General features: G+C 53.7%; 1 protein-coding gene across 8 annotated transcripts in view; it reads left to right on the top strand.

Moving 5' to 3' along the window:
- ZC3H4 (zinc finger CCCH-type containing 4) overlaps positions 1 to 26441 on the top strand; it is a 59958-nt gene that overhangs the window by 28533 nt on the left and 4984 nt on the right. For 4 of the 8 annotated variants that reach the window (XM_033223794.1, XM_033223798.1, XM_033223796.1 and 1 more), the window contains 10 exons: positions 1053 to 1207; positions 2179 to 2275; positions 2396 to 2535; positions 3132 to 3242; positions 7206 to 7317; positions 7870 to 7979; positions 17994 to 18355; positions 18519 to 18862; positions 21279 to 21530; positions 22741 to 24254. In XM_033223794.1, the coding sequence (XP_033079685.1) occupies positions 1053 to 1207; positions 2179 to 2275; positions 2396 to 2535; positions 3132 to 3242; positions 7206 to 7317; positions 7870 to 7979; positions 17994 to 18355; positions 18519 to 18862; positions 21279 to 21530; positions 22741 to 24254 (3197 nt within the window). Of the gene's footprint in view, positions 1 to 1052; positions 1208 to 2178; positions 2276 to 2395; positions 2536 to 3131; positions 3243 to 7205; positions 7318 to 7869; positions 7980 to 17993; positions 18356 to 18518; positions 18863 to 21278; positions 21531 to 22740; positions 26426 to 26441 lie in introns of those variants that run through there. The other 4 variants (XR_004440432.1, XM_033223792.1, XM_033223793.1 and 1 more) reach the window with 4 other exon arrangements.

Raw genomic sequence — 26441 nt, 5'->3', positions numbered from 1 at the left:
ACTTTTGTGTGTGTGTGTGTGTGAGAGAGAGAGACGTGGTCTCGTTCTGTTGCTCAAACTGGAGTGCAGTGGCACAGTCTCAGCTCACTGCAGCCTTTGCCTCCTGGGTTCAAGCAATTCTCCCACCTCAGCCTCCCGAGTAACTGGGACTACAGGCGCGCACCGCCACACCTGGCTAATTTCTCTATTTTTAGTAGAAACAAGGTTTCACTGTGCTGGCCAGGCTGGTCTCAAACTCCTGACCTCAGGTGATCTGCCACCTTAGCCTCCCAAAGTGCTGGGATTACATGCGTGACCACACCCAGCTTTTTTTAATTTAATTTTATTTTATTTTGAGACGGAGTCTTGCTCTGTCGCCCGGGCTGGAGTGCAGTGGCCGGATCTCAGCTCACTGCAAGCTCCGCCTCCCAGGTTCACGCCATTCTCCTGCCTCAGCCTCCCGAGTAGCTGGGACTACAGGCGCCCGCCACCTCGCCCGGCTAGTTTTTTGTGTTTTTTAGTAGAGACGGGGTTTCACCGTGTTAGCCAGGATGGTCTCGATCTCCTGACCTCATGATCCGCCCGTCTTGGCCTCCCAAAGTGTTGGGATTATAGGCTTGAGCCACCGCGCCCAGTGTGTTTTTTTTTTTTTTTTAGCTAAGTCTTTGAAGTCCAGAGTGTGTTTTGGACTCTTGGCTAAATCACAAGTTCAAACTACAGGGCTAGCTAGTCTTGTCACACTTCAACGCTAGCATCTTATAGTTTGGACCAGACGTGTTAGTTGTTCATTAGCCCGTGGGCTGGTGTTTGCCATATTGGACAGTGCAGCCCTAAGTGGACAAGTCCCTGTGAGGAAGGGGAGTGAGTACTGCAGTAGCTGTGTGTCCAGTGAGCTGAGGGACCCCCATTGAGAGAACCAGAGGGTCCACTAGCCTACCTGGGGCATCTAGGAAGGCTTCTTGGAGGAGGAAGAGGCTGAAGTGATTGACTTCAGAAGCAGAAAGTGGGTTGTCTTCTTTCTTGCTGGTGGCATCTGCTCCCGCTGAAGGCTCACTGTCTGAATCTCCATGCAGGCAGCCGAGGCCGGGGCCGGGGCTACAGGGGCCGAGGAAGCCGTGGAGGATCGCGAGGCCGTGGCATGGGCAGGGGCAGCCGAGGCAGGGGCAGAGGCTCTATGGGAGGAGACCACCCGGAGGATGAAGAGGATTTCTACGAGGAAGAGATGGACGTAAGGTTTCCTCTGGCCCTGGGGACGTCGGGGTGAGGCTGGTGGGCTTTCCGGGGCGTGAGCACTGCTCATAGAGGCTGTGAGGCTAAGGTAGGAAGACATATGACCCTTCTGAAGGAAAGGAAGCCTCAGAGGGCAGATATATGTGTTTAAAAATGTTCATTTATCATTTTGGAATAGATAAAACCTTCAAGTGGTTTAAAGTAGAAAAGGTATCAGCCAGGCGCGGTGGCTCACACCTGTAATCCCAGTACTTTGGGAGACTGAGGCGGGTAGATCACAAAGTCAGGAGGTGGAGACTATCCTGGCTAACACGGTGAAACCCTGTCTCTGCTGAAAATATTAAAAATTAGCCAGGTGTGGTAGCACGTGCCTGTAGTCCCAGCTATTCATTCAGGAGGCTGAGTCAGGAGAATCACTTAAACCCGGGAGGCGGGGTTCCAGTGAGCCAAGATTGCGCCACTGCACTCCATCCTGGGCGACAGAGCGAGACTCTGTCTCAAAAAAAAAAAGGAGGTATCACAGGATGTGCTGTGAAAAACATCCTGTCACTAGAGAGAAGTTTCCTGAAAGTCCTCTAGAGACATTTCCAGCCAGGCACGTGGTCCTTCATCCCTGCCCCCACCCGGGAGAAGGAGCCGCAGGCGCACTGCACCTGCCATCCTGGTCCTACCCACAGACCTTCCACGCCAGTCCACGGCCCGCTGCCCACTTGCCCTTTTGGAGCCCCACAGCGATGTGTTTGTAGGGAGGTGCCATGCTGGGTTTGCCTGTTGGGTTGGGTTTTCAGAGTGAAGACTGCAGTGGGAAGGATTGGGACCACCTGTCTTTCGTCAGGCTCTGTGGAGATGGGTTATGGTATGAGTCCCCTGGATGGTCACCATCCTTCAGAAACGGGCAGTGTGTAGGTGGGGACGGTGTTCATTGTTCCCTACCTGACGCTCTCCTGCCCTCTCCTTTGCGGATTCCAGTATGGAGAGAGTGAGGAGCCAATGGGAGATGACGACTATGACGAGTACTCCAAGGAGCTGAACCAGTACCGCCGGTCCAAAGACGGCCGAGGCCGAGGTAGGCAGGGCCTGGAGGGGACACGCTGGGTGGGGCAGGGACTCCAGCAGTTGCTGGAATCTAGTCCCAGGGGTGGGGAGGGGGTGGTCAGCAGGTTTTAACACCGTCTCTCCTTCGCAGGACTAAGTCGAGGCCGTGGCAGGGGCTCCCGAGGCCGAGGGAAAGGGATGGGCCGGGGTCGAGGCCGAGGTGGCAGCCGAGGAGGGATGAACAAGGGCGGAATGAACGATGACGAAGACTTCTATGATGAGGACATGGGCGTGAGTTGACTCCACTCTGATCTGATGTTTGGGCCAAGATCCCTTCTTAGCCTTTTTTCCCTTTAATGAGTCGTTCTGTAAGCTGATCCTGTCCCCCTTGCTGTCATTAGCCACCCCCCAGAGGGCTGGCCAGCGTTGACCAGCATAACCAGCGATATCCTGAGGAGATGTACTGCTGCTGAGACCCTGTGTTTAAAACCATCTCATTAGCAGCACCTACAGCCATACCTAACACGTCTCTGAGGTTCAGAAGGTTCTAGGTGAACCATCCAGTTAGTCTTGGAAGGTTTTGCAGGGAGGCCCATGCCACTGCCTCTAGGTGTGGTGGATGTGTTCCTCCACAGGTGTGTGGAACTTCAGGTGTAAGTGACTAACAGCTCCAAGGGCTAGAGCTTTTCCTCACCAGGCACCAGCACCCTACACCTTGGGGCTTAAATGTACACGCAGCTTCAGTGTTAGATGCACCCTGCCCATCAGTACTCTTGTGAGCTCTTAAGGGAGTCCTCATCCCCTTCTCCCGTGCTGCGTATTAACCCCAATCCCATCTCCACCCTTTCCTTTCATCCCCCTTTACATCCACACCCTGTCCATTGCAGGATGGTGGTGGTGGAAGCTACCGGAGTCGTGACCATGACAAGCCCCACCAGCAGTCGGACAAGAAAGGCAAAGTCATCTGCAAGTACTTCGTGGAAGGGCGGTGCACCTGGGTAAGGAGCGCTGAAAACTCCCGGGCACCTCTAGGAGGCCAGCAGCCCCCAGAGGACACATGGCTTCCAGAATGTTCTGGAGCCGTGGTCATGCTGGGTGGGAGTGACTGTGTGGTCTTTGTCCTTGTGGACACTTGCGGGTACTAAGAGCTGCCTGGGGGGGCCCTGAAAGACTCAGGTTGACTTTCAGAGTGAGGAGGACCCACAAAAAGATAAGGATTTTGGGTTTTAGGGGAATTTTTTGGCCAAAATTTTCAACCGGTCCATATAGCCTGAAATGTAATTATGAAGGTTGATGTGAATGCAGAGAAGCAGCATATCCTGGTGAAGTTACTGAGCTTCAGGGTTGCATGGGGAATGACTAAAGCCTCCAGATAGAAGAGGAGGGGAGGATGAGGTTAACCATGGACTTCATAGCAAAGTTCAATGTCAGATGATGGACCAATGACCACAGAATTCTTTCCACCGAAGGAAACAAGTGTAATAACCCAGTGTTAGTTCAGCCGGCAACTTTTTACCCCAGTATCCCAGGCAGCAACAGACACTAACAGATGTGTGCTCAGGGCATACTGCACCCCTGCATCTGTCTTGGGAAGAAACAGATGCTTCAAACAAATAATGTTATGTATAAAAAAGTTTGTTTTTTCCTTTGAGACCAAGTCTCACTGTCAACCAGGCTGGAGTACAGTGGCGCAATCTTGGCTCACTGCAACCTCTGCCTCCTGGGATCAAGCGATTCTCACGCCTCAGCCTCCCGAGTAGCTGGGACTAGAGGTGCACGCCACCACACCTGGTTTAATTTTCATATTTTTGGTAGAGATGGGGTTTCACCATGTTGGCCAGGCTGGTCCCAAACTCCTGATTCTAGCCTCCCAAAGTGCTGGGATTACAAGTGTGAGCTACCGCACCCGGCCAGTATTTCTTATTTAGTTACAGCTTATATTCTGTTAAGAAACTTGAAATACGTATAAGCAAAAAACAAATGATATACCCTGAGCAACATAGACCCCATCTCTTAAAAAAAAAAAAAAATTAAAATCCATTTCGATGGCGTCTGCCTATAGTCCCAGCCTCTAAGGAGGCTGAGGTGGGAGGATCACTTGAGCCTGGGAGATCAAGGCTGCAATAACCTGGGGTTGCACTGCTGCACTCTAGCCTGGGTGGCAGAGTGAGACCCTGTATCAGAAAAAAAAGGGCAGGTGCGGTGACTCACACCTGTAATCCCTGCCCTTTGGGAGGCCAAGGCATGTGGATCACCTGAGGTCAGGAGTTCGAGACCAGCCTGACCAACATGGTGAAACCCCATCTCTACTAAAAATACAAAAATTAGCCGGGTATGGTGGCTCACGCCTGTAATCCCAACACTTTGGGACGCTGAGGCAGGCGGATCACAAGGTCATGAATTTGAGACCATCCTGGCCAACACAGTGAAACCCCTACTCTACTAAAAATACAAAAATTAGCTGGGCTTGGTGGTGGGCGCCTATTACAGGTTATTCCCAGCTACTCGGGAGGCTGAGGCAGGAGAATCGCTTGAACCCGGGTGGTGGAGGTTGCAGTGAGCCGAGATCGTGCCACTGCATTCCAGCCTGGGCGACAGAGCTAGACTCTGTCTCAAAAAATAAAAAATAAGACAAATAGGCATTCCTAAGAGTTAGGGGGACAGATCAGCTTCTGTCTTCAGTTCAGTTATGGTGAGTGATTCCTGAGGACTAAATGATGCAGAATGGAGAACACAATTCTGGATTTCACCTAGATACTGTCTTGTTGAGATTGTGTTCAACTGGAAATAAAGGAAAACAAAATCCATTGGCTTCAACACATAGACATTTGTCGCTCAGAACCAGGAGTCTGGAGCTGGATGAGCAATACCTGGCAGCGCAGTGGTCAGGGGCACCCTGGGGGACCTATGCTCATTCTTGCTTACTATTCTGCCATCTTTAAACATGTGGCTTTTTTGGCCGGGTGTGGTGGCTCACGCCTGTAATCCCAGCACTTTGAGAGGCCGAGGCAGGCAGATCACGAGATCAGGAGATCGAGACCATCCAGGCTAACATGGTGAAACCCCATCTCTACTAAAAATCCAAAAAATTAGCCAGGCATGGTGGCGGGCACCTGTAGTCCCAGCTACTTGGGAGGCTGAGGCAGGAGAATGGCGTGAACCCGGCAGGCGGAGCTTGCAGTGAGCCGAGATCGTGCCACTGCGCTCCAGCCTGGGCGACAGAGCTAGACTCTGTCTCAAAAAAAAAAAAAAAAAAACAGGCCGGGCGCGGTGGCTCAAGCCTGTAATCCCAGCACTTTGGGAGGCCGAGACGGGTGGATCACAAGGTCAGGAGATCGAGACCATCCTGGCTAATACGGTGAAACCCCGTCTCTACTAAAGAATACAAAAAACTAGCCGGGCGACGCGGCGGGCGCCTGTAGTCCCAGCTACTTGGGAGGCGGAGGCAGGAGAATGGCGTGAACCCGGCAGGCGGAGCTTGCAGTGAGCCGAGATCGTGCCACTGCGCTCCAGCCTGGGCGACAGAGCGAGACTCCGTCTCACAAAAAAAAAAAAAAAAAAAACAGGCCGGGCGCGGTGGCTCAAGCCTGTAATCCCAGCACTTTGGGAGGCCGAGACGGGTGGATCACAAGGTCAGGAGATCGAGACCATCCTGGCTAATACGGTGAAACCCCGTGTCTACTAAAGAATACAAAAAACTAGCCGGGCGACGAGGCGGGCGCCTGTAGTCCCAGCTACTTGGGAGGCGGAGGCAGGAGAATGGCGTAAACCCGGGAGGCGGAGCTTGCAGTGAGCTGAGATCCGGCCACTGCACTCCAGCCTGGGCGAGAGAGCCAGACTCTGTCTCAAAAAAAAAAAAAAAAAAAAAAAAAAAAAAAAAAAACATGTGGCTTTTGTCCTCATAGTTACACAATGCCTAAAGCGATGCCTGCTGTGCCTCCCGGCATCACATCCAAGGGCTGGGAGGAAGAAAAACGGAAAACGGACAAAAGGCTTTACTTCTGTTTTTTTGTTTTTGAGACGGAAGGAGTTTTGCTCTGTCACCCACACTGGGGTGCAGTGGCACAATCTCGGCTCACTGCAAGCTCTGCCTCTGGGGTTCATGCCATTCTCCTGCCTCAGCCTCTCAAGTAGCTGGGACTACAGGCGCCCGCCACCACCCCCAGCTAATTTTTTGTATTTTTTTTTTTTTTTTGAGACGGAGTCTCACTCTTGTTGCCCAGCCTGGAGTGCAGTGGCGCGATCTCGGCTCACTGCAAGCTCTGCCTCCCGGGTTCACGCCATTCTCCTGCCTCAGCCTCCCGAGTAGCTGGTACTACAGGCGCCCGCCACCATGCCTGACTAATTTTTTGTATTTTTAGTAGAGACGGGGTTTCACCGTGTTAGCCGGGATAGTCTCGATCTCCTGACCTCGTGATCCGCCCGCCTCGGCATCCCAGAGTGCTGGGATTACAGGCGTGAGCCACGCGGCGCCCGGCCTGCTTTTCTTTAAATTCAGGAAGGCTTGGTTGCTCATGTCTATATATCCCAGCACTTTGGAAGGCCAAAGTGGGAGGATCACTTGACCCCAGGAGTTTGAGACTAGCCTGGGCGACATAGTGAGATCCTGTCTCTACAAAACAATACAAAAAAATTAGCCGAGCTTGGTGGTGTGGGCCTGTAGTCCTGGCTGTGAGAGAATCACCTGAGCCCACATGTGGAGGCTGCAGTGAGCCATGATTGTGCCACTGAATTCCAGCCTGGGTAACAGAGTGTGACCCTGTCTCCAAATAAAAAAGGTTGGGCAACAGTCTTTGGGATCTGCCCTTCCTAGACCTGTCATCCTTTCCTAAGGGGGATTCGTTTCTGTCATTGGCCCCTCCATGCACCAGCAGTGACAGAGTATTTCTTTCCTTTGCAGAGAGAAGTAAGCAAGAGCTTCCGACACCCATCACCTTACGTTTTCATTGCTTCTCTTCTAGGGAGACCACTGTAATTTTAGCCATGATATCGAACTCCCAAAGAAGCGAGAATTGTGCAAGTTTTACATCACTGGATTTTGTGCCAGAGCCGAGAACTGCCCCTATATGCATGATATCCTTTAGTGCCAGCATTTTGTCTGAATGAGGGTGCAGAACTTCTCTGCCCCTTGACATTAGTAACAGCTGACCGTCCTTCACTGTGCTTTCTCTTTCTGTGCCAAGAGCTTTCTGTGAATCTCTGTCTCATTTAACACTCAGTCCACACTCAGAGGGGTCTGCCTTTCCCATCCTACCAGGGAATAAACTGAGACGCACATGGCGTATGTTCTGTTTATGTAGGCTCTCAAGACTAGCCCATACCATTGGCTGAGATTCTTCCAGGTCGTTTTATACCTTGGACGAGTCGTTAACTTCCCTAGTCTGGTTGATCATCTGAGGAAGCAGCCCCCAGCCAGTGTGGTGGGGCGGGAAGTGCCCTGCAGTCTAGAGTGCTGGAGTCTCTCCATGGATCTCCTGCCAACCCACTGAGCAGCCCTGAGCACATCACCTCACCTCTCTGGGCTCAGATTTCTCATCTCCAAAGCAAAGGGAGTTGGATTCTGCCTTGGGTCTGGGTGGGGGTGTGTTCTCTGAGATGAAGCATTTACCTTAATTTGCCATGAACGTGATTTCCCGTGTAAGCTGTACCACACCACTGGGAACTGCATCAATGGTGACGACTGCATGTTTTCCCACGACCCTCTGACGGAAGAGACGAGGGAGCTCTTGGATAAGGTAATGTCCGGGGGGTAACGGGGTGCACGGCTCACAGGAACTGGGACATGTGCAGTCCATTGTCTCAGTGCTATAGCCTGCTTGTCCAGCCTCTGCAGTGCCCAGTTGGGTTGATCTGGAGTTGGGCCATTTTAAGGAGGACATGGCCACTGTGTCCTCTTCTGCAGGGAGTTGAGGTGGTCACAGGTGTCTTGTCTTAAGCCAGGACAGGCTTTTGCTGTTTCCCCGGGGCATGGCCAGATGAAGGGAATACTGCCTAATGTGCCTCCAAGCATGAATCGTAATCTCTTAGGTGTCAATTAGAGAGAGCCCATGATACACAGGGATATACGAATCACCTGTAACCCCAGCACTTCGGGAGGCTGAGGTGGGAGGATTACTTGAGCTCAGGAGTTCGAGACCAGCCTAGGCATGTAGTGAGACGTTGTTTCTACTTAAAAAAAAAATTGGTTGGGCTGGGTGCAGTGGCTCGTGCCTGTAATCCCAGCACTTTGGGAGGCCAAGGCAGACAGATCACTTGAGCTAAGGGCAACATGGCAAAACCCCGTCTCTAAAATAAAATAAAATAAAATAAAAAATGAAAAACTTAACTGGGTGTGGTGGCTCACGCTTGTTATCCCAGCACTTTGGGAAGCTGAGGCGGGCAGATCACCTGAGGCCAGGTTCTCAAGACCAACCTGGCCAACATGGCAAAACCCCATCACTACTAAAAATATAAAAATTAGCCAGATGTAGTGGCACATGCTTGTAGTCCCAGGTACTCCGGAGGCAGAGGTTGCAGTGAGCCGAGATCACACCCCTGCATTCCATCTAGCCTGTGCAACAGAGTGAGACTGTGTCTCAAAAAAAAAAAAAAAATTAGCCAGGTGTTGTGGCACATGCCTGTGGTCCCAGCCTACTCGAGAGGCTGAGGTAGGAAGATCTGTTGAATCCAGGAGATTGAGGCTGCAGTGAGCCACTGCACTCCAGAGCAAGACTCCACCTCAAAGAAAACCCACAAAAAACCAAAGATGTACAAAGAAGAGGCAAAGATTGTATTTTGGTGGAAAAGTTAAACGTTTTCTTGCAACTCTCAGGGCCCCCGTTATGCATTAGAGAAAGTAAAGGGAATTTGGGGGTCTCTAAAGGGGAAGGCTCCCTTGGGGGAGGTGTCATGGCTTCTCCACTTAGCCAGGTGACATTTGAAACTCATCCTGGCATCAGTTGTCCTTTCTGAGGAGTTAGGCTGAGAACTTTGGGTGAGGGTTAAATACCCAAATATCAGTCCTGAGTTTCCTGATTCATCTGGGGAGTGAGTGGCTACGGGAACAGGTATCCTTTCTTTTTTTTTTTTTTGAGACAGAGTCTCGCTCTGCCGCCTAGGCTGGAGTGCAGTGGCCGGATCTCAGCTCACTGCAAGCTCCGCCTCCCGGGTTTACGCCATTCTCCTGCCTCAGCCTCCCGAGTAGCTGGGACTACAGGCACCCGCCGCCATGCCCAGCTAGTTTTTTGTATTTTTTTAGTAGAGACGAGGTTTCACAGTGTTAGCCAGGATGGTCTCAATCTCCTGACCTCGTGATCCGCCCGTCTCGGCCTCCCAAAGTGCTGGGATTACAGGCTTGAGCCACCCCGCCCGGCCAAGAACAGGTATCCTTTCAAGTGAAGCTTTCCTGCCTTCTAGTTCACAGGAGGTTCTAGGAGATTAGGTATTTTTTTGAGAATGGAAAGGATCAAGACATCAGCACATCTGCCAGCTTCCAGAGTCCATGTGTCAGTGACTGTCTTGTTAACTGGTGGCAGGGGTACCCCTGTGAGGGGTGCAGGGGAAGCACCATGCAAGCAGACATAGGAGAACATCCATTCCTCATTGGCAGGGCACCTGTAGGAAAAGGTCAGTCCCTGTGGGGAGCCTGCTGCCCTAGGGTTTTTTTGTTTTGTTTTGAGACAGAGTCTCTGTCGCCCAGGCTGGAGAGCAGTGGCGCAATCTCAGCTCACTGCAAGCTCCGCCTCCCGGGTTCACGCCGTTCTCCTGCCTCAGCCTTCCGAGTAGCTGGGACTACAGGCGCCTGCCACCATGCCGGCCAATTTTTTAAAAAATTTTTAGTAGAGACAGTGTTTCACCATGTTAGCCAGGATGGTATCGATCTCCTGACCTCATGATACACCTGTCTCAGCCTCCAAAGTGCTGGGATTATAGGTGTGAGCCACCACGCCTGGCTGTTTTGTTTGTTTTTTTGATACGGAGTCTCGCTCTGTCACCTGGGCTGGAGTGCAATGGCACAATCTCAGCTTCCTGCAACCTCCACCTCCCGGGTTCAAGCTATTCTCAGTAGAGACAGCGTTGCACCATGTTGGCTAGGCTGGTCTCGAACTACTGACCTTGTGATATGCTCGCCTTGACCTCCCCAAAGTGATGGCATTGCAAGTGTGGGCCACGGCGCCCGGCCTGCCGTAGGGTTTTGTAATCGGTACATTCCTGGAGTCTGAGCTGTTTGATGACTGGGGAAGCAGTGGCCATTCAGGGAGGCCTCATGTCTCCTTGGGAGGACTTACCGATCTCTGACTGAGGACTGCCCCCTGCTGGAGGCTCCAAGTTTGTGTTCTAGGGCAGTGCTACCCATAGGAGCACCACAGAACCACTTCGTTCATTTAAAATTTTCTAGTAAATTAAAAGTAAAAAGAAACAGGTGAAATTAATTTTTTTTTTTTTTGAACTGGAGTCTTGGCCAGGCGCTGTGGCTCACTCCTGTAATCCCGCCCCCGCCAGGAGGCCGAGACGGGCAGATCACCTGAGGTTGGGAATTCAAGACCAGCCTGACCAATATGGAGAAACCCTGTCTCTACTAAAAATACAGAATTAGCCAGGCAAGGTGGTGCATGCCTGTAATCCCAGCTACTAGAGAGGCTGAGGCAAGATAATCACTTGAACCTGGGAGGCGGAGGTTGCGGTGAGCCAAGATTGTGCCATTGTACTCCAGCCTGGGCAACAAGAGCGAGACTCCGTCTCAAAAAAAAAAAAAGAAAGAAATGAAATGGCGTCTCGCTCTGTTGCCCAGGCTAGAGTGCAGTGGCGCGATCTTGGCTCACCGCAACCTCTGCCTCCCGGGTTCAAGCGATTCTCTTGCCTCAGCCTCCGGAGTAGTTGGGACTACAGGCGCCCGCCACCACGCCCGGCTAATTTTTGTTTGTTTGTTTTTGAGACAGAGTTTCACTCTTTTGCCCAGGCTGAAGTACAGTCACACCATCTCGGCTCACTGCAACCTCTGCCTCCCAGGTTCAAGTGATTTCTTAGCCTCCTGAGTAGCTGGAATTACAGGCGCCTGCCACCACTCCCAGCTGAATTTTGTATTTTTAGTAGAGACAGGGTTGCACCATGTTGGCCAAGCTGGTCTCGAACTCCTGATCCACCTGCCTTGACAAGTGACCACCCGCCTTGGCCTCCCAAAGTGCTGGGATTACAGGTGTGCACCACGACACCTGGCTAATTTTTGTATTTTTAGTAGAGATGGGGTTTCACCATGTTGGCCAGGATGGTTTCAAACTCCTGACCTCAAATAATCCACCCACTTCACGAAATTAATTTTTAACACTGTGTCTCATTTAGCTCCAAACATACTTTTAGGAAATAATAACAAATAATGGAAAAAATAAAGATACATTATGGGAGCTTTTTGTGTGTAGTTTCAGTGGCTGGAAAAAACATTTTTTAAATGGTATTGGGATTATATTTGATCTCCCTTGGTTTCATGGAAGGCACCTATGAAGCCAGCAGAGAAAAAATATAATGGTACTTGAATCTGTGAAAAGTAAATTCTGTAGAGAGCAATGTTTTCTGAAAGCAAAACTTGATGTTTGCAAAACTTAGAGGGTTGTAGGTTTCTGCCTGGGAGTATGCACACAGACCCCTTCCTGAAAATCCATGCCTTCTTTTTTTTGTTGTTTTTTTTTTTTTTTTTGAGATGGAGTTTTGTTCTTGTTGCCCAGGCTGGAGCGCAGTGGCGCGATCTTGGCTCACCACAACCTCTGCCTCCCAGGTTCAAGCTATTCTCCTGCCTCAGCCTCCCGAGTAGCTGGGATTACAGGCCACTGTGCCCGGCTCATTTTTTGTGTTTTTAGTATGGACAGGGATTCTCCATGTTTGTCAGGCTGGTCTTGAACCCCCGACCTCAGGTGATCTGCCCGCCCTGGCCTCTCACAGTGCTGGGATTACAGATGTGAACCACCATTCCTAGCTGAAAATCCATACCTTCTTTTTTTTTTTTTTTTTTTTTTTTTTTTTTTTTTTTGAGGTGGAGTCTCGCTCTGTCACCGGACTGGAGTGCAGTGGCCGGATCTCAGCTCACTGCAAGCTCCACCTCCCAGGTTTACGCCATTCTCCTGCCTCAGCCTCCCGAGTAGCTGGGACTACAGGCGCCCGCCACCTCGCCCGGCTAGTTTTTGTATTTTTAGTAGAGACGGGGTTTCACCGTGTTAGCCAGGATAGTCTCGATCTCCTGACCTCGTGATCCGCCCGTCTCGGCCTCCCAAAGTGCTGGGATTACAGGCTTGAGCCACCGCACCCGGCAATCCATACCTTCTAAATTTATCTGAGTGCTTTAACCAGCTCTTAGCATTATATGTTTTTGTGTGTCGTCTTTGGTACCAATTTTTTTTTTCTTTTTTTTTGAGATGGAGTTTCACTCTTGTTGCCCAGGCTGGAGTGCAATGGTGTGATCTCGGCTCACTGCAACCTCCGCCTCCTGGGTTCAAGTGATTCTCCTGTCTCAGCCTCCTGAGTAGCTGAGATTACAGGTGCCTGCCTCCACTCCCAGCTAATTTTTGTATTTTTAGTAAAGACGGGGTTTCACCATGTTAGCCATGTGGTCTCAAACTCCTGACCTCAGGTGATCCACCCACCTAGGCCTCCCAAAGTGCTAGGATTACAGGCATGAACCACCGCGCTTGATACATAGTTCTGTGAGTTTTTCTTTTCCGAAGACGGAATCTCGCTCTGTCGTCCAGGCTGGAGTGCAATGGTGCAATGTTGGCTCACTCCAGCCTCCGCCTCCCAGGTTTAAGCAATTCTCTGCCTCTTGAATAGCTGGGATTACAGAGGCCCACCACCATGCCCAGCTAATTATTTATTTATTTATTTATTTATTTAATTGTTTGTTTTTTGAGATGGAGTCTCACTCTGTTACCCAGGTTGGAGTGCAGTGGCGCGACCCTGGCTCACTGCAAACTCCACCTCCCAGGTTCAAGCGATTCTCCTGCCTCAGCCTCCTGAGTAACTGGGATTACAGGCGTGCACCACCACTCCCGGCTCATGTTTGTATTTTTAGTAGAGACGGGGTTTCACCATGTTGGTCAGGCTGGTCTTGAACTCCTGACCTTGTGATCCACCCAGCTTGGGCTCCCAAAGTGCTGGGATTACAGGCTTGAGCCACTGCGCCTGGCCAGCTGATTTTTTTTTTTGAGACGGGGTCTCGCTCTGTCGCCCAGGCTGGAGTGCAGTGGCCAGATCTCAGCTCACTGCAAGCTCCGCCTCCCAGGTTCACGCCATTCTCCTGCCTCAGCCTCCCGAGTAGCTGGGACTACAGGCGCCCGCACCTCGCCCGGCTAATTTTTTGTATTTTTAGTAGAGACGGGGTTTCACCATGTTAGCCAGGATGGTCTCGATCTCCTGACCTCGTGATCCGCCCGTCTCGGCCTCCCAAGTGCTGGGATTACAGGCTTGAGCCACCGCGCCCGGCCTTTTTTTTTTTTTTTTTTTAAGTAGAGACGGGGTTTCACCATCTTGGTCAGGATGGTCTTGAACTCCTGACCTCGTAATCCACCTATCTCTGCCTCCCAGAGTGCTGGGATTACAGGCGTAAGCCACCACACCCGGCCTAGTTCTATGAGTTTTGACAAACACACTGAGTCATGTCACCACCCCACAGGATGGATCTAGGAAACCCATTCTGTCACCCCAGAAACTCCACTGTGTCTTTTATAGTAAATGCCACCCCACATCTCCAGTGCGGCAACCGTGGGTCAGGGTCTGTCTTTTGGTTTTGCTTTTTCAAGCAAATCATATAAATAGAATTGTGGGGTAAGCAAACTTTAAGAGTGTGAGTGTACACAGTGCACATGCATGCATTTGTTGAGTCTGGCTTCTTGCAGTTAGCATGAAGCCTTTGAGATTCACCCGTTGTTGCAAGTAGCAGTTCATTACCATTTGTTGCTGCGTGGTGCCCCACCAAGTGGATGATCTACGTTTGTTTATCCAGTCAGCTGTTGAAAGATATTTGCGTTGTTTCCATTTCCTGGTGCTTATTCACATGGCCTGATGGGCTCAGCCCACATGCCTCTGTACCTCTACAAGTGTTACTTCTTGCTTGCAGAAGGTGACTGACTTTTGGAAACTCCTCTGATCACTGAGAGTCTGTCCTGGCTAGAGAGGCTTTGGCACCTAGTGGGGTGCTAGTTGTCTCAGCTAGTGTCTTTGCTGGTGGAGAGGCCAGGAACAGAGGGGCCACAGGGTCTTTGTTGGCAGGACCATTGAGCAGTTTGGGTTGACTCTGCAGTTCACTCCATGTTGGGGTCAACCAGTCAGAGCCTGAGCTCCTTTCTTCTCTGTGCTGGACCCAGCCTCTGGATTCCAGGGAATGAATGGCAGAGTGCATTCGTTTGTGTTCCTTGCTTAGTCGTTCACTCGATAAATCTCTGTGCCTTGTTTGTGCCAGGCACTGGGGGTGGTGAGGAGGCGGGATTAGGTCGTTGGGCAGATGCTGATGACACATGGGGAGTGTGAGTGTGTGTATGTATGTGTGTATGCGTGCACACACACAGGGATCAGGCCGTGAAGAACAAGTGTGGGAGCCCAGGACTCGAGCTGGGCTCGATTCACGAGGCAGACGTTCAGGAGGCTCTGTGAGGAGGTGCCAGTGGTGGCCCCAGGATGTGCGGCAGTCAGGACTGAAGAGGAGGAGGGAAATGCAGGGTGGCAGATGCAGCGCAACCCGTGGCCGCACACACAGCTGAGGAAGGGCCCTTGGGCCAGGAGGAAGTAAGCCCATGGCAGTGCTGAAAGCAGCAGTGCTGGGAGCTGACGCAAGGCTCTGGGCCCTCCCAGCAAGGCTCATCTCAGGTGGCGTTGCCCACACTCCAAGGGCAGAATGCGAATTCTGCCTCCACGGGTCACCCTGCGCTGCTGGTTCACACGCTGACCACACCTGGAGTAGCAGGGCTCAGAAGGACAGAGGGGTTCCACCATGTCATTTTCCACCCCTCCTCCATGAAGCCACATTCTTGTTGGACCCTGGGGTTCCAGGGTCCAGGTACCACTGCTAATGGCTAGGAGAAGGGAAAACTGCGACTGCACAACCCCCACCAGGGGGTCCTATTTCTGTCATCCCTGCTGTTCCTGGGCAGAGGGGCAGGACTAGTTTATCCTGACCCCGTGTTAGGACCCACTAAGGGATCTGTGCTGGGGTCCCCAAGATGACCCAGAGCAACTTGCTGGGGGACTCACAGCCAAGATGTTACTCCAGTGAAGGTACACAGGCAAACTCAGCCCCGGGAACGAGTACATGAGGGCACCCGGAGGAAGCAGGCACATCCTCTCCCCGTGGACTCGTAGGGGCCACGCTGCCCTCCTCCAGTTGTGACAGCACGAATGCCATTCTGTCTGCGAGAAGACTTGCTTAACGCCCAGGGTTTTCACTAGGGCCGTTCACCTAGGCAGTCTCTGCCTGGCATGGACCAAAATTCCAGATCTGGGGGGCAAAGCAGGCATTCAGCACAAACTGCATTGGTTGTAGAAACAGTTTAGATGCAGTGGGCCCCTCTTACTAGACAGTGAATGCTGGGAGCCCTCCCACAATCCAGCTTGCCAGACACCAGCCAAGGCCTAACTTTGCATGCAGGCCTTCCAAGGAGAGCAGCCAGGCCTGCTGTGTTCACTTTTCTGCATGCGATCCTAACTGATGAAACATTCTAGTCCAATTGAGATTTTGACATTTCTTTTTTTTTTTTTTTTTTTTGAGACGGAGTCTCGCTCTGTCGCCCAGGCTGGAGTGCAGTGGCCGGATCTCAGCTCACTGCAAGCTCCGCCTCCCGGGTTTACGCCATTCTCTCGCCTCAGCCTCCCGAGTAGCTGGGACTACAGGCGCCCGCCATCTCGCCCGGCTAATTTTTTGTATTTTTTTAGTAGAGACGGGGTTTCACCGTGTTAGCCAGGATGGTCTCGATCTCCTGACCTCGTGATCCGCCCATCTCGGCCTCCCAAAGTGCTGGGATTACAGGCTTGAGCCACCGCGCCCGGCCGAGATTTTGACATTTCTCATTCACTCATTGGGCATTTGCCCTGTATCACGTCTTGTGGGGGCCCTGGGGATAAAGCAGGGAAGAAACAGTCCTGCCCTCATGGAGTTGACAGGGAGGTGGTGAGCCAGGATCAACACGGGAATTACCGAATAATCTAACAAGGCGTAGGCAGTGTTCGCAGAGAACTCCTGGTGCCCCAGTAGTGAGTACAGGAGACTGGACAGACACTATGAATTGACATCTAATGAGGGACCTAAACAGTTGGGTGACGTTGAGCCACACGGGAATAACGGGGAAAAATAAAAGCCTGGGGGAAGCTTGGTCCTGGCCCTGTAGGGGAGAGCTTGACTGCTCATTGCACTGAAGTGAGGCTGGGTGGTTGGGCTGGAGGAGTTGGGATCGTGGGAGGAAATGAAGCTGCCAGGAAGCTTCCCAGTCCTCCCCAGATAGCCACACACCCACTCCTGGTCTTAGGCCCTGAAGGTGATGTTCAGGAGTTTGGGTCTTATTACAGGTGAGATCAGAGGCCCTTAACATCCAAACAGGACAGTGGAATATGATTCAGCCATAAAAAACAGAGTGACATACTGATAGATGTAGCGGTGTAGATGCACTCTGCTAAGCGAAAGCGCCCGTCACACTCAGCACCATGAGTCTGTTCGCAGGAGCTGTCCAGCAGGGCAGGTCTGCGGAGACAGGAAGCAGAGTGGCTCCCGGGGGCTGGAGGCAGAGGATGGGGAGTGATTGCTTAGTGCGTACAGGGTCTCTTTTGGGGGTGATGAAAATGTCCTAGAACTAGATGGAAGTGGTGGTTGCATAACGTTGTTAATGTGCCAAATGCCACTGAATCGTTCACTTTGTTTTGTTTTTGTTTTTGTATTTTGAGATGGAGTCTGGCTCTCTCGCTCAGGCTGGAATGCAGTGGTGTGATCTCGGCTCACTGGAACCTCTGCCTCCCGAGTTCAAGCGATTCGTCTGCCTCAGCCTCCCAAGTAGCTGGAATTACAGGTGGCCACCACCATGTCCGGCTAATTTTTTTGTATTTTTAGTAGAGACGGGGTTTCACCATGTTGGCCAGGCTGACCTTAAACTCCTGACCTTAGGTGATCTGCCCACCGTGGCCTCCCAAAGTGCTGGGATTATAGGCATGAGCCACCACGCCTGGCCTTGTATATTTATTTTTGAGACAGAGTCTTATCTCTTGTCCATGCTGGAGTGCAGTTGTGCAATCTTGGCTCATTGCATCCTCTGCCTCCCAGGTTCGAGTGATTCTCCTGCCTCAGCCTCCCGAGTGGCTGAGACTACAGGCATGCGCTACCACACCTAGCTAATTTTTGTATTTTTAGTAGAGACAGGGTTTTTCCTTGTTGGCCAGACTGGTCTTGAACTCCTGGCTTCAAGTGATCCACCCACCTCGGCCTCCCAGAGTGCTGGGATGACAGATGTGAGCCCCTGCGCCCAGCCGAATCTTTCACTTTTAATGGTTGAACAGTACACTTTCTCTTGTATTTTGCCATCAAGCAAGAACAGGCGCCCCCCCTCCCCCGCCAGCTGGTCCCAGAGAGTGGAGCAGAGAGATGGCTGATGATTTTTGTTACAGAGCCATTGTGGTCATTAGCTTTATGCCTTTAGACCTCAAGGTCCTTGTATTGTGGACCTTCTCATAAACTTCAGCTCTGAGACCTGGAGAGGTCCGTTTCCATCCTGACCCTGTCCACACCTTCCTTTGTTCTTTCTCACCTGCAGATGTTGGCTGATGATGCAGAAGCAGGTGCCGAGGACGAGAAGGAGGTGGAGGAACTGAAGAAGCAGGGCATCAACCCCCTGCCTAAACCGCCCCCTGGTGTGGGCCTCCTGCCCACCCCTCCTCGGCCCCCTGGCCCACAGGCTCCAACCTCTCCCAACGGCAGGCCAATGCAGGGTGGCCCCCCACCCCCACCCCCACCCCCTCCCCCGCCACCCGGGCCCCCTCAGATGCCCATGCCAGTGCATGAGCCGCTGTCCCCGCAGCAACTGCAGCAGCAGGACATGTACAACAAGAAGATCCCCTCCTTGTTTGAGATTGTGGTACGGCCCACGGGACAGCTGGCTGAGAAGCTGGGTGTGAGGTGAGTGCCCTGGGCCCCCGCGGTAGGCAGGGGATGCTATCCTGGGCCCAGCCAGGTTCCTCTTGTCAGAGTAAGCCTGGCTGGGGCAGGGTCCTGCCTCTCTCCCCAGCTGTGGGAGTCCTGGTCTGCAGCTTCCATCACAGGCACCTTTTCCTTCTTCTAGGTTCCCTGGACCCGGTGGACCCCCAGGGCCAATGGGCCCTGGGCCCAACATGGGACCCCCAGGGCCAATGGGCGGTCCAATGCATCCTGACATGCACCCTGACATGCACCCCGACATGCACCCCGACATGCACCCGGACATGCACCCCGACATGCAGATGGGCCCTGGCATGAATCCTGGCCCACCCATGGGCCCTGGTGGCCCTCCAATGATGCCCTACGGCCCTGGAGACTCCCCACATTCTGGAATGATGCCCCCTATCCCGCCAGCCCAGAACTTCTATGAAAACTTCTACCAGCAGCAGGAGGGCATGGAGATGGAGCCCGGACTCTTGGGGGATGCAGGTATGCGGGGCTCCAGGTGTGACTGCCTGGGGTTGCGGGCTTTACACAGTGGAGTAGTCAGGGAGATGTGATTTTTCTTCCTTTGTCCGAGTCTCTTCGAAAGCGTGACTCCATCTCTGTCCCATTTAATGGTTGTTTTCAGTAACATAGGATTTATTATTCTGTTGAGGAAGAAAGGAATATTCTGTTTATTATCATTACAGGTTATTTCTTTTTAATTTTGCAAGCTGTGCCTGGAATCGGAAGCGTGGGAAGTTAGAGGGACGAGTGTGCAAGGGTGTGAGACTGAGGGGCTGATGGGCCCATCAGGGCTCAGTTAGTGGCCTGGCCAAAACTCTCTCTTTCCAGGCAATTCTTGGCTTGGAGCAACCAGTGTCCACCCCAGGACTCTGTGGGTTCTGTGCCCTTTACCGGCCGTTTTCCTGCCTTTTTTTCCTTTTGCATTGGTAACGTGTGCAGTGAGCAGAGGGGTTTAGATGACGCTGCTGCAGCTGTAGGAGATGCGATGTGCAGCCCTCTGGAGGAGGAGGGCCAGGCACAGTAGGCCACCACTGTCCTTGCTCAGTTGCATCTTGGTGGAACGAAGCAGGTGGCAAGCGTGTAGATAGAGGAGTTGGCTCCTTTCAGCATTGGCCATTGTTAGAAGAAAAGGTGGGGTACCATGGTGGTGGGCCAGAAGGATCAGTGCCTCAGTGGTGATGGTCACAAAAGTGTCTCTGAGAAGTGAAGCAGCACTTGCAACGTGAGGAACGATGGGACCTCTGGGCGGGGGCGGCCCTGTGTTGAGCTGGGGATGCTGCTGTGGCAGCTGCTGGGGGCTGTCCCTGGGCAGAGGCAGCAGGGCAGCTGCTGGAGTGCAAGGCAGCGCTTCAAGGTTTGGATGCGGCGCCGCAGGGCAGTGTGAGTCCCGTGTGTGTTTTGCAAGGCAGGCAGGAGCAGCATTGAGGATGGGGCGCTGGACATGGGGCATAGTCACTCCAGGGTGCCTGCCCCTCTGACGGCCACGTAGAAATTTTGAGGGGTGGTTTCAGGGGCATCAGGGAGAGGCCCAGGCTAGACATCAAAATGTAAACATGGGCTTTGACTTTAGGTGGTGCATGGAGCCAGGAGAGCAGGTACTCGGGTGAGAGTGGGTGCTTTAGAAAGATGAGAAAAACAGGCTGCCACAATGAGGTACTGGGGTTCTCTCAGCTCCACCCCCTTTAACAAAAACATCTGAAAGGTGCATGGGAGAAGCTCTGCTGGCGGGGAACCAGAAGTCGGTCACATTGGTAGCAGTAGGTGTCTCTAGGGTAATCCTGTTTCATAAAATCCTCCCTCTAACATGTATGGTCTGTGGTTTCTGGTGTGTGCACACACTGTGTGTGAAGGGGGACCCTTGGCTGTCTGGTTCGTCGAGTGGGTCCCAGCTCTGCACTGGGATGTGTCACAGAGCAGGCTGGCCCATCAGATTCACTTGACGAAGTTGAAATTAATGTAAGCTAAGTTACAAGTGCACTTTTTTAGACACCACGTTTTAAATGCTCAGCTGCCCCAGGAAGATTTAGGTGGCCACATGTTGCCCTGCAGATCTAGAACATTTCCATCACTGCATAGCATTTTGTGGGGAAGCACTGACTCTAGACATCCCCCCGTCTCGGTGACTCGCTGTCTCCCATGCTTACATGTCATGCACACACGCAACATGCAGGAGGTGTCGCCGAGCCTGCCCTCCCCTCTACGCCTGCTGTGTCCCCATGTCAGCCTGCGCCGCTGCCCACAGCTCTTGGCTTAGGCACTGGGGGAGTGCATGGGGTGAGGTGGTTGGTGCCAGTGCCCACACTGCAGGAGGTGGAGGCCCGGTGCTTCCTGAGAGACCCCCTAATGCTGTGGAGCAGGAGGAGAGGCACTCTGGAGCCTCTGTTGGCCAGAGCAGCACTTTGGCTCATTTCATTTTCTTTTCCTGGCTTTTAGTGTTGAACATGGTTGAGTTCACTATGAGATGTACAGTGTTTCCTTATTAATTGTTAGAAAGAAACCATGAAACTTCTGTCCATCCAAAATAATTAAACAAGTACAGGAAAGAGTGCAGGATCCATCCCTGGCCTCTCTAGAATCTCCGTCCCGGAGGGACTGTTTCTGTCTTTTCAAAGCCGCCTCCTTGCGTCTTACAAATGTACATCCGATGTTCCATCCTGTTTCCACCTCATAAGCGTTTGCCCCCATCACTCAACCCTCTCTGAACCTCATTCTTCACATAGGCGGGGCTACCCATGGGCGGCTCCGTTCCCCTGAGACCTGGGGAGGGCAGGCAGGGGCAGGCTGTGCGTCGTCCTCCATCGCCATCGGGGTGGGTTTGCAGTGAGGGGTGGGGGGGGCTGGAGTTGGCACCTGGAGGCCCTTCCCGACATGAACCCTCGGTTCTTCCCTGCCACAGAGGACTACGGGCACTACGAAGAGCTGCCAGGGGAGCCTGGGGAGCACCTCTTCCCTGAGCACCCTCTGGAGCCCGACAGCTTCTCTGAGGGAGGGCCCCCAGGCCGGCCGAAGCCAGGCGCCAGTGTCCCTGACTTCCTGCCCTCAGCCCAGAGGGCCCTGTACCTGAGGATCCAGCAGAAGCAGCAGGAGGAGGAGGAGAGAGCGAGGAGGCTGGCTGAGAGCAGCAAGCAGGACCGGGAGAATGAGGAAGGCACGTGTCCGCCCCAGGGGCCGGGGCACAGGCCCTGGGCCACTGTGCAGGGGAGCGGAGGTGGTGGGGTGTTCCAGGTTGGGTTTCCTGTCGGGAAGGAGCCCATGGCTAGGGAGGACCCCTGTCCAGGGCCATGAAGCCGGGCTGGGGCTGCTGTATGTCCCTGAGAAAACTGGCAGTCAGGGATGGCTTTCTGTGTTGGGGTCAGGAGAGACACTGATCCCATAGAGTAGGGTGGAGGGCTGGTTCCTGGAAGAGAGCCGCCAACAGGATCAACTGCCTGCGCCCTGCCAGAGGAGGCTTTAGGGAGACTTTCACAGCCCCCATTTTCCTACCATGTTCTCAAGGAGCCAACAGACAAGAGTCATTGAAATTAACCAGTAATAATCATAGTCATGAGCCACCAAGTCTCAGTTGCTGTGTGGTTGACTTAGTGGTGTCCACCTTGGGATAAAATGACAAGTGGTTTCTAGATCCTGAAACTAGAGGCCACAGGTGGCCCTGACAGTATCCCAGGAGCCAGTGGGACAGCAGGAAGAGGGGCGGCTCCCCCAGTGGCCCAGGCTGTGCTGGCCTAGGTTTTGCTTGAGCCCATGTCTGAGTCTGCCCAGCTGGCCCTGCCTCTTAGCCGGTGACTGGTTGGTCCAGCCACCTTTCCCTGGGACATAGGGACATCATGAGCCGGTTTGGGGGCAAGTGTCTGTGAGCCCCAGGCCCAGCCAGAACTGAGTCAATGGTATCTGCTACGAGGACCTCCAGAAGGAGGTGCCCACAGCTGCACTTGCCACAGTGGGGGCTGAACCAGCCCAGAGGTGGGCGGGAGGAGACGCCAGAGCTCTGGGTTAGGAGTCCCAGCCCAGTCCTGGCCCTGACTCCGATGTAACAGCACCGTGCCTCTGTTTTCATATCTGTCAAATGGGCATCATAGTATCACTACCTCCTGGGGTGGTTGTGAGTTACTTAAATAAAACAAACTACTTAGTGCAGTGCTGCCACTGAGGAGCGCTGGGGAGCATGGCATAAACGGTAGCGCCTTAGCTCCCTGGGTCTCCTCAGCCGCCTGCTGTGGGGAGGGAGCCTTAGAGAGGAGGACCTGAGGTTCTGAGAGGCACGAGCAGAGGAGCTGCTCACGGTGGGCTGCTGTGGGCTCCAAGAGGACGGGTGGTGGATGCGCCCACTTACCCCTCCCCGCTCCTCTGTTCTTTCCCAGGTGACACCGGAAACTGGTACTCCAGTGATGAGGATGAGGGTGGAAGCAGTGTAACCTCCATCCTGAAGACCTTGAGGCAGCAGACGTCCAGCCGACCCCCGGCTTCAGTTGGAGAGCTGAGCAGCAGTGGGCTGGGAGACCCCCGCCTCCAGAAGGGACACCCCACAGGAAGCCGGCTGGCAGACCCTCGCCTCAGCCGGGACCCCAGACTCAGCCGCCATGCAGAGGCTTCTGGCGGGTCTGGCCCGGGGGATTCCGGACCCTCCGATCCTCGGCTGGCTCGCGCCCTGCCCACCTCCAAGCCTGAAGGCAGCCTTCATTCCAGCCCTGTGGGCCCCAGCAGTTCCAAGGGGTCTGGGCCACCCCCTGCGGAGGAAGAGGAAGGGGAGCGGGCCCTGCGGGAGAAGGCCGTGAACATTCCCCTGGACCCACTCCCCGGGCACCCCCTGCGGGACCCGCGGTCACAACTGCAGCAGTTCAGCCACATCAAGAAGGACGTGACCCTGAGCAAGCCCAGCTTCGCCCGCACCGTGCTCTGGAATCCCGAGGACCTGATCCCCCTACCCGTCCCCAAGCAGGACACAGTGCCCCCCGTGCCCGCTGCCCTGCAGTCCATGCCCACCCTGGACCCCCGCCTGCACCGCGCCGCAACAGCAGGGCCCCCCAACGCCCGGCAGCGCCCGGGTGCCTCCACGGACTCCAGCACACAGGGCACCAACCTCCCCGACTTTGAACTTCTCTCTCGCATCCTCAAGACGGTCAATGCCACCGGCTCCTCGGCTGCTCCTGGTTCCACCGACAAACCCAGTGACCCCCGGGTGCGGAAGGCCCCCACCGACCCTCGGCTGCAGAAACCCACAGACTCTACGGCCTCCTCCCGGGCTGCCAAGCCCAGCCCCGCTGAGGCGCCCTCTCCCACTGCCAGCCCGAGTGGGGATGCCTCCCCACCAGCCACCGCTCCGTACGACCCTCGCGTGCTGGCAGCTGGTGGGCTGGGCCAGGGTGGAGGGAGCGGGCAGAGCAGCGTGCTGAGCGGCATCAGCCTCTACGACCCGAGGACTCCCAACGCGGGGGGCAAAGCCACAGAGCCGGCCGCTGACACGGGTGTCCAGCCCAAGGGCGCTGAGGGTAATGGCAAGAGCTCGGCCTCCAAGACCAAGGAGCCCCCGTTCATCCGCAAGTCTGCCCTGGAACAGCCAGAGACAGGGAAGGCCAGTGCCGATGGAGGCGCCCCCACGGACAGATACAACAGCTACAACCGGCCCCGGCCCAAGGCCGCTACAGCCCCCACCGCCACCACCACCACCCCACCCCCTGAGGGTGCCCCACCCCAGCCCGGGGTGCACAACCTGCCTGTTCCCACCCTCTTCGGGACGGTGAAGCAGGCACCCAAGACGGGCTCAGGAAGTCCATTTGCTGGGAACAGTCCGGCCCGCGAGGGCGAGCAGGATGCAGCGTCCCTAAAGGATGTTTTTAAAGGCTTCGACCCCACGGCCTCCCCCTTTTGCCAGTAGTGTCCAGCCAGAGCCGTGGCTCTAGCTGCCCTTCCTAGGGTGGCATTCAGGGCAGCACCTGGGGTGGGGAACTTGTGGGGAAGGGGAGGCAGGCTGGGTGTTCCTTTTTTCTTTTCTCCTTTTTCTTTTGCTTTTCTTCTCTTTTTTTTTTTTTTTTTTTAAGTAGTACTTTCTTTGAGATTTATAAATTGTATATAACCATCTTAAGTTCTAGTCAGTGTGGCGGGCTCAGGGGCTCCTGCTGAGCAAACCGACTCGTGCCCGCAAACCTGTGAACTGTTGCCAGTGTCCAGACTCAGACCCCATGGACTGCCTGGCCGGGCCTCGCTGGAGGCCCAGTGGGTTTTTTTGGGCAAAGCATGGCCACTTTTCCCCAGGACAAAGGGAACAGTTGGTGTCTTGGAAGGCACTGAATGCTCCTTACCCTGTGCCCAAAGAGACCCAGAACCAAGACCATGGCAGGGCCTGTGTGGAAGCAGGTTCAGGCGTTTCTAGAATCCTAGGGTACACCATCACTGTCTTTTCAGTGCAGGGCGTGACAACCCACTCAGGAGATGGTGACAGTGAAAAGGTATTAAGGAAAAAACCCTCAGTGGCACTTGGGGCTCCCTGGCACGTGCCTGCTCCTGTCCCTGCATTACTACGTGTGCCCTCCCTGCCACCCTCCGTCCAGAGCAAGCCAGTGCCCCCCAGCCTGCAGCAGAAGCCTCCAGTGTGAGAACTCGACCCAAAGGCAGTGGGGGCCGGTGTGGGGCGGAGTCCCGAAGAGCCACCTCCAGGAGGCAGCCCCTTGGAGCACGCACCAGTTTTCTGTCAGTATTAACCCGACCTGTCCCATCAGGGCCACACCCTCCTTGCCCGCACCAGGGTCTGTCCTGGTCCTCAAGCCACGCACCCGCTATGACCGCACTGCAGCTCGGCCCCGGACAGCTCCAGGATCCGTGAAGTGGCTTCGCCGCCAGGCCCCAGCAGCAGGGACCCTAGGGTGGCTCCTGGCCAAGTGTTTCTTCTGTTTTCCTCGCACCTCCTCACACTGTGTGATCTGCAGGGCATCAGGTATTGATGTGTTCAGGTTTCCTCTCCCAACCCAGCAGATGCAGGGGTTCCAAGGTGTGTTGCTCTGTGAGATTTGTGTACACTTCAGAAAGGGGCTAAGGAGAGTGGGAAGCCTGCAGCCGGGGCAGGGGAGGGGGAGCCTCTGCTGCCCCCACACTCCCACCCTGGCTGAGGGCCAGCCTTCTCTGCAGAGCCCTGGAGGAGGCCCACCTGTGGACACAGCCTGGGAGATGGGCGCAAGGCCTGCTATCCTGCCTCTGGCCACTTGAGGGGCCTCAGGAAGTGTGTGCTTGTGGCTCCTTCTGCCTGTCTCCCTGGCCCGCTGTTTGGCTGCAGGCCAATCTCTTCATTGCTGACCATGAGGAGACCTGGGCACCTGCCAGGGGATTCCCTTTCCCTCCTCCTCAGGGTGGGGTGAACAAGGCTGCTATCCCAGCCCACCCCAAAAAGAGAAAAATGGAAAAACTCATAGTTTGGGGCCGGGGGCAGGGTGTCCTACAGGGCTGCACAGCCGGAGGGGTCGGGTCAGTGCTGGGATCAGGTTGGTTGGTCTTTTTGTCTTTTTTTTTTTTTTTTTAAACAATCATTAATGAGATTTGTCTTCAGCCACCAGTGTTGGCCTTGAAGCAGAGGGCGCAGCCCTTGGTGTTTGTAAAATAAGTATGAATACACAGTGTGGCCGTGTTTTGGTTTTTTGTTGTTGTTGTTTTTCCTCTCTTTTGAGGATTTTCTTTTGTAAAAGAAAAGTATTTTTTAAACCGAAATCTGTGGATGAAATAGAAGCTGGAGCCCTCCTCTTGGAATATTCAGCCTAAGAACCTCATGGGACTATGAATTCACCCGAAATTCTCATTTGCCATCAGGCCGAGCTTTTAAAGAAAAATTGTTCTCTAACCAGGATTGTAACAAAAGTGTAAATACTGTTTCAGAGTTGAGAGTTGGTGGTGCAAATATGTATATAATGAACTGTATTTTTACAATGATCGCCGCATGACTATTTCACACCCTTTTTATACTCCATATCTGTCTTCCAGAAACGTCACCTGCCTTTTTCCTGTGGTCTCTTAATCCAATAATTGTATTACTGCCATTAAAGGATGCAGTTATTTTAAAAAGCTTGTCGGTCTGGTC

This window comes from Trachypithecus francoisi, unplaced genomic scaffold (genome assembly GCF_009764315.1).
Source record: "Trachypithecus francoisi isolate TF-2019V2 unplaced genomic scaffold, Tfra_2.0 Lachesis_group12, whole genome shotgun sequence".
Lineage (NCBI taxonomy): Eukaryota > Metazoa > Chordata > Mammalia > Primates > Cercopithecidae > Trachypithecus > Trachypithecus francoisi.
The sequence above is the reverse complement of the archived record's forward strand: the minus strand, read 5'-3'. Positions and strand labels throughout refer to the sequence as shown.